At 48.9% G+C, this 7,464-nt stretch overlaps 1 protein-coding gene across 1 annotated transcript; it reads right to left on the reverse strand.

Annotated features, from left to right (window-relative positions):
- Positions 1-1,564: 1,564 nt before the first annotated feature.
- LOC123445038 (transcription factor bHLH128-like) lies at positions 1,565-5,884 on the reverse strand. The gene is made up of 6 exons (XM_045121954.1): positions 4,905-5,884; positions 3,015-3,427; positions 2,795-2,917; positions 2,640-2,705; positions 2,238-2,306; positions 1,565-1,893 (listed from the first exon to the last, which is right to left on the reverse strand). Exons 1-6 carry the CDS (start codon positions 5,314-5,316, stop codon positions 1,840-1,842), a joined length of 1,137 nt encoding a protein of 378 aa, XP_044977889.1. The 5' UTR covers positions 5,317-5,884; the 3' UTR covers positions 1,565-1,839.
- Positions 5,885-7,464: the final 1,580 nt, after the last annotated feature.

Consider the following 7,464-nt stretch of genomic DNA (forward strand, 5'->3'; position numbering starts at 1 on the left):
ATTGAAAAAATTCAATTGGAATATTATCAGGTCCAGGGGCCTTGTTATGTTTCATTAAGAACAAAGCATTTTTAACTTTTGTATCCGAAAAAGGCCTAAGTAAGAGAAAATTCTCAATATCTCCCAATTTCTCTTTATCATCCCACATATTCCCATCTATCTTACATAGGTTTCCAGGAGCAGGGCCAAAAAGATCCTTATAAAAATCAGTAGCATGTTTAAGCATGTTCTTATTCCCTTCTATTATCATATCCCCGCAGCTAAGAGAAATGATAGTATTTCTCCTTCTCCTCCCATTCACCATCCTATGGAAATATTCACTGTTACTATCACCTTTTAGCAACCAATTATCATGTGATTTCTGTAGCCAAGCTACCTCCTCTTCCATCAGCAAGTTATTTAATTCTACTAGCATCTCCACTTTTTTGCAATAAAGCTCAGGGCTCAAAGTATCATTTTCTTACAACTCCTCAATATGCCCTAATTCCTCCCTCAACCACTTTCTTCTCTTCCTGGCTTGACGAAAATTATTTGAGCCCCACCCTTTAAAATACTTTTTGAATCTCTTCAATTTGATATTCATGATATCAATAGGATTACCAGAATATACAGGTTGCATCCATATTTTAGCCACTAGAGTATTGAATTCAGGTTTGCTCAACCAATTCAGATCAAATCTGAAATCCCTCTTTCCAAAATTAATGGGAATATTATCATCAGTATTAAGAATCAGGGGACAGTGGTCCGAAATCTCTCTTATAATCTTCCTAACAAAAGTAAAAGGAAACAAATGTTCCCAGGATTTGGACATGAAAACTCTATCCAGTTTCTCCAAAGTAGGATCCTCTTGATTATTAGACCAGGTATAAATGCCACCACTCATATCCACCTCCCGCAAGGAAAGAGCATTAATAATGGAGTTAAAAAGGTCTGAGGAGTGTCCTAGCCTCACCCTCTTATTTTTCTCCCCAACAAATCTAAGGATATTAAAATCCCCCCCCCCCACACACACACACAATGTAGGGACAAGTAATGTGACTGCATGTAGCTGCAAGCTCCGTCAGGAAATCAGTTTTAAATTCTTCATGTGCTGATCCATATACCACCAGAATACAACATTTCATCTTAAGCCCAATGAACCTAGCCCAATGTTGATGAATAGTTAGACGGAATCATTGATTTTGTTTCAAAACTCGGTCTTGTTTTGTAGGGAAAAAGGTGCGGAGTTGTGTGTTGTAAATTACGAACTTGCCGTTGGAGTTTTTCGGTTTGTCTTGACGCTTGATGATGGCAGCAAGCGTCGAGTTGCCAAACATGATGTGGAGATTCAAGTTTTTTTCTTTTCTCCACCAACATATTTCAGGTTCCATATAACATTTTACGGTTGAAAATTTGGAAGAAGTCATCAGGTCCAAATTTGTTTTCTGGGAGTAGGCCGGAGGTACATATTTTGTGCCACGACATAGCACTTTGTGCAAGTCTGGCAATCCAGAAAAATAAACTTTGATATAGCAAGAAAAGGACACAAGGTAGGGGATCCCTATAATAATTTTGCGAGGGGAAATTATGATAAGCAGAAGCAAATCCAACTTGCGTTGAAATGAAAGATTGACAATGCCTTACATACTTAAATTATAACACATTCTACTTGTCACCTCCTAGTAGTCTTGAAGCCATTGAAGCTAATCCATAGTACAACCAAGGAAGGAGAAGATGGGCATGGAGACTACTTGACGTGCGAAAGGCATTTACAACTTAATCCCCGGAAGCAAAACTTAGTCTTGCTAATCACATTGGTACAAAGTACAAACATAACCTCGCATATCTGGTTCTGTGGCGTCAGCACTTCTGATCGGCTGAGCAGGAGCAGTTTCCTTGGTCCTGTTTTAGTTTCTGCATAAATCGATTTTAAGATAATAAGTATTTACATTCCATCATTTATCTTTCCTTTGGGTAATAAGTATCTCATTACAATATTTCTGATTGGCTGAACATGAGTATTTATTTACAGAGGGAGTAGTTAATTTACACTTAGGGTTTTTTCCCTAAGGAAACATGCTAATAGGCAGTGGAAAATGTCATTTTTAAACAGGCCTTTTTTTTTCGACAAAGGGTGGATTTTATTAGCTCAAAAAGGAGCATCAAAAGGATACAAAACCAAAGAGCACACACCGTAATATAACAAGGCCTCATGGAAGTATGCGCTAATATAACAGCTGTGTCTGTGTGGAGCATACCTCAATTTGGTCCTGCAGCACTTTGATGTAGTCTACAGCAATGTCCAGCATGTCTGAAGTATTTGTTTGCTGCATGTTCAAGAAGAAACTCAGTAACATGTCTGGACTAGTACATGACTTCTCCCGGAGAATAGGTGCACAAATGCAATTCTGAAATCTGAAGTAACTGGGCCCGAGAGTGATCGACAACTACCGAGGTTCCGAGTTTTTTGTCAGAGTGTAATAATTTCAGTTTAGGCTATAAACTTAGAATCGTTAAGTGCAAGTACTTTGGTGGGTACGAGCTTCTTCTGTAATTCTAGGTGAAAATTGCATCCCTATCTGCTGACTGGCAGGAATTCACACACACACACACACAAAATAAAATAGAATTGACAGTGCCCATTACTCTGATTTAGTTACCTTATCCATGTTGGGCACGAGGTCTTGCAACCTCCTAAGCCTCTTGCTGATCCTTGTTCTTCTTTCCTAAACAGAATAAAATGGAAAATATTCAGCATAAACATCCGGCATCAAGACGAACACCAAAAGATGTTTGCAGAAAACTACTAACTGACCCTCTCAGCGATGCTTCGCGGGTGAGTGGCGCAGCCGCGCTTGGCGCGGACTCTGCAGGCGACGGAGTCCTGCTGCAGCTGCAGGTAGTCGTCCATGCCGGGCATGTCCAGAGACGAGCCAAACTGAATTTTGGAGCAAGGTGTTAGTTAGAACTTAGAAGTGCAAGCAATGGCGGCACACGGTCTGTGACTGATGAGCCATGTGGAACGTATACCGTACCTGTGAGTCGATGTTGCTGAAGCTGGTGACCATGCCGTCGTCGCCGTCGGCCATCACCTTGGCCTTCTTGCCGCCGGGCGGCGCGGAGAAGATGATGTTTGAGTTGGTGTCGTCCCAGGAGCTCATGGAGAAGCTCCTGGAGAGGTCGCCGGAGCCGTGGCCGGTGGCGATGCTCTCCCCGACGTCGGCCGGCGGCATCGGCGTCGGCGTGGGCATGGCCATCCCCATCTCCGCGATGTGCGGCATCATGTCCTGCTGCCTCGAGAAGCTCCACTGCGAGCTCAGCCTCCTCTGCTGCGCCGCCGCCATCGCGTCCGCGTTGCCCCCTGCTCCTCCCTGCGAGTGCGAGTGCGAGTGCGCGTAGCCGCCCCCCATCCCTCCTCCTCTCGCGCCGCCCATGCCGCCGCCATTGCCTGCGCATCATCAGTCAAAGAGCCAGAGCACGTCAGCAGCTGTCCGTGTGACACAGGAGTGACTGTGACGCCACACGCCCGGCCCGCCGCTACGACGACCCAGGACACGACACGAACTACTACTACTGCCATGACACCCTACCCTACCCTACCCTACACTTCGTACCCAACTGACACAAAGCTAAGGACAAGCTGACAAGCCGGGCTTGTCACCGTCGAGCAGAAACGAATGGTTGTCGGGTCGTCGTCCCACAGCATCTCCCGGTACGTAGTGGGTCGCTCCGAGAACAATCAATCATCGAGCGAAGCCGCTACCTCTACGTGAAGTTAGGCACGTATAAACGGATGATCTGCTTTGCAACTGGCCCATCATTTTCACCTTTTATCACCACCACTCGCTTGACGCTAAAGAACAGAAGACGGGGCCGGTTAACGGCCGTGAGTTGCCTGACCTTTCAAAGTCGTCGAGCCGAGGAAATTGTTCTACTAGAATACTATCTTTTAGTACTACAGTAGTTTATTATATACTCGACAGTTATTAACAGCCATACAAAAAATACTAGAGAGACATGCACGCGGTGCAATTTCTAATCGCCGTTTGATTCATTAGCATTTTGCCGCGTGACAGTCACATCGGGTCGACGTGGACGCGACACGCATGATATACTAGATATTTACCTGCCTAGTGTATGCACGCCTTATCTGTGTGTGGCTTATGAATTTTGCTCGTTAATTAATCAGGAACGAGCAGGTGCTACGAGCCGCCCGCGTGACATGTGCTGGTGCGTGCCTGAGTGGTATGCCCCGTCAGGAAACAAAAGAGGTGACATGTGTCCAGGTTCTCCGATGCCGCTGCCAACAAGGAAGGATCGGGTAACATCAGCGAGATACAATGTACGCCTACCCGTCCCCTTGTGCTATGTAGATAGGTTCAGTGCACTGATTGTATGTGCCAATGAAGTTTACTACTATATGCTTTGCATAGAATAATGGGGGGTCAATGATCGATCGTGCTGCATCTGGGATGAGATGGATAGGTAGATAAGGTGCGCTTAACTTAACTAACAATGGAGGACATGATGATGAGGGGTGCTTTTTTATCCGTTAATAGAATATAAGTAAGAAAGATGATTCCACCCCCTCCGTCTCCTTCCTTCCTTCCTTCCTGGCATTTGCCACCCGCCCAACAGATTAGGAGATCGGTGTGCAGAACTGCAGATTACTTGTTCAAAACCACCATTGACCTTCATCGGTTTGAGCAGTATGCTAAGCTACTGCTACCAAAAACTGAATTGATTAAGCGCTAACTAACAAGGCTGGCAGATCACAGATCAGGCCTCCCACGAGCTAGAGCCTAGAGTCTGTACAGCTCGATCACGGTGCACGACACGGAGTAAAGTAGTTGCAGGCGAGCTAGAGATCGATCGACGCCGGGCCGCGCGCGCAGGTACGAGGATTACGGGGCGTGGGTGCGTACCGTGCGGGTCAGCCATGAGGCGGGAGAGCAGGCCGGCGGGGGAGCTGCTGTGGCGGAGGAGCCCCGGTTGCTGCTGCTGCTGCGGGAGGGCTGGCGGCGGCACGTGGATCTCGCCGGAGCCGCCGTAGGCCCGCTGGAGCGCCGCCGGGGCGTCCGCCGTCCGGCAGCTGGACTCGCAGGAGGTGAGCCCGGACGACTCCCCCGAGAAGAACCGGCTCACCACGGCCGCCACCGGCTGGTGGTGGTGCTGCTGCTGGGAGTGGGAGTGGGAGTGGGAGGCCGGCGCCTCGCCTCCGCCGCGGGAGACGGAGTCGGCCAGCGCGGCGAGGAACGAGCCCGGCGCGGAGCCGTACCGCGCCAGCTGCGGCGGCGGCGGCATCCCCCCGTGGTGCGCCGACGTCGGGCGGTTCATGGCCAACGACCGGCGATGGCTCGGCACAGCAGGAGGCAGGAGCACGGCGGAGAGGAGCTACGGAGCTAGCGCGCGCGCTGGTGATTGTTGGTGCGCGCAGAACAGAGCAAAGCGGGGCGCGGGGTGGGCCGGAGCGGTGGTGGCGGCTGCGTGCGTGTGTGCGTGCGTCCCCCCTGGCCCTGCTCCTCCGGCGCCCTTTTCCTTTTAGCGCGGGCGCGGCGCTCCGAGGGCTCGGACGCGAGGGGGGATGGATCGTGGGCGGATGCGTGGCCGGGCCCCGCGCCCGGGCATTGATATAGGCGGACGCCGAGGCGCCAAGTCATGTGTGGCCATGTGCGCGCCCGCTACGGCGACACGCGCGGGGTCGTCGGTCTCGGCCGGGCTGTAGCTCCAGTCAGGCTCCTGCTCCGGACCAGATGCGCGCACGCACGCACGCACCAGGCTTTTCTTCTTCTATCTATCTATCTGTCGTCCCCCGGCACGGCACGGCACAACCTCGCGCGCAACGCAACGCAACGCAGGCGATCTGCGGCCGCGACATGCGCGTGGATCGGCGGCGTCGCCGTCGGCTGTACCTTCCACCCTCAGGTCGGCAGCTGCATATATATTCTTCCTCTCCTTCGCCCCGTCGCCCGCTGCGTCACCGCAGCGGGCGGAAGGGTCGTCCATCCGCATCTGATTGTCGCAGTAGTGGTCAGGTCAGATTTCGGATTTTTTTTGGTGGATAGGAAAAATCTTGACGTTTCAGGAAGGCGTGTGTGTGTGCCTGCAAAAAGAAGGGAAGGCTTGCATGTATTCTTAGTCCATTCGTGCTGGGATGGACGAATTGGTCGTTCGGTTAGTCTGTTCGCGTCCGCTCGTGCCATATTCCCCTTACATGCGCGTCCGTGGATTGGCTGTTGACAGCCTACACTATCTAATCATACGTGTTTGATTCAGGTCAGCCAAAATGTTCCTTTACAACAACTCCTAGCGTGCGACCCAAACATAGGCATGTTTTGTTTGTTTTGATGGATTCATCCGTCCTCTTTTACAAATGGGTTGATCGTGCGTCTAACGGGGCGATACATTTTTCATCCGCGCGGCATGTTTGCGGTCATTTTTTTCTCGCTTCAACAAATATTACATAAAAAAATTACTTTCTAGATTAATAAATGCTTAATACAAAACATTGCATAGTTTGAAAACTACAAAAAAAAATCTTATAGTTATATATTAAATTGTCTTAAATACATTTAAAAGAAAGGTTGCTCATACATATACTCGTTGCTGACATGAATTCATATATGCTTAACCAAATCATTTTGCAGTTACATGTCACTATCCAAATCATGCATCTTGCGATGAAACTCGACGAACTGTGCAAACGTTGCCTCTCCTTCATGCTCAAACCCTTGGTCACAAATACGTTCTCAGCGCTCATCCTCTACGATCAAGTTGTGCATGATCACACAAGCTGTCAACACCTCCCATAATTTATTCGTGCACCAAGTTCTAGCAGGATACGGAACGATGTCCCGTCGAGATTGAAGAACGCCAAAGGCACGCTCTACATCATTTCTAATAATGTGTTCTTCTTGGGCAAATCTGTATCTCTTCTCTCCTACAGGGTTGGAGATTGTTCTCATAAGACTAGACCAATGTGAATAGATACCGTCAGCTATATACATTGGTGTACTGGTTGATCTCAACATTGACCTTTGGGCAATTGCCTTCTGCCATCCTAGCAAACATCGGGGAGCGCTGGAGCACATTGATGTCGTCGTGAGATACGGCCATGCCGAAGAAAGCGTGTCAAATCCAAAGATCTTGGGAAAAGCCACGGCCTTAAGTATGATAGTGCAAGCTCGGACATGACCCTTATATATACTGCCCTTGCCAAGCAGAAGGGCAGTTTTTCCACTTCCAATGCATACAATCTATGCTACCAAGCATCCCCGAGAACCATCTACTCACATTCATCGACAACAACTGTGTTGTATCGGCAGCTGCTGGCTCTCTCAAGTCCTCCGGCTCAAACACAACAATGACAACACTACAGAATTTATACATGGACTCGGGGCAGGTGGACTTACTCATCTGGACATATTCATCAATGAGATCGTCGGGACTCCATATGCAAGCATCTGAATGGCAACAGTGCATTTC

This window comes from Hordeum vulgare, chromosome 3H, assembly GCF_904849725.1.
Source record: "Hordeum vulgare subsp. vulgare chromosome 3H, MorexV3_pseudomolecules_assembly, whole genome shotgun sequence".
NCBI classification, from domain to species: Eukaryota; Viridiplantae; Streptophyta; class Magnoliopsida; order Poales; family Poaceae; genus Hordeum; species Hordeum vulgare.

Excerpts from the sequence above, each read along its gene's own strand:
- LOC123445038 (XM_045121954.1), bottom strand. The coding sequence starts at position 5,316 with ATGAACCGCCCGACGTCGGCGCACCACGGGGGGATGCCGCCGCCGCCG. Across the intron at positions 3,428-4,904 it reads CCTCATGGCTGACCCGCACG|GCAATGGCGGCGGCATGGGC; the intron begins GTACGCACCCAC and ends GATGATGCGCAG. Across the intron at positions 2,307-2,639 it reads TCGTGCCCAACATGGATAAG|CAAACAAATACTTCAGACAT; the intron begins GTAACTAAATCA and ends TTGAACATGCAG.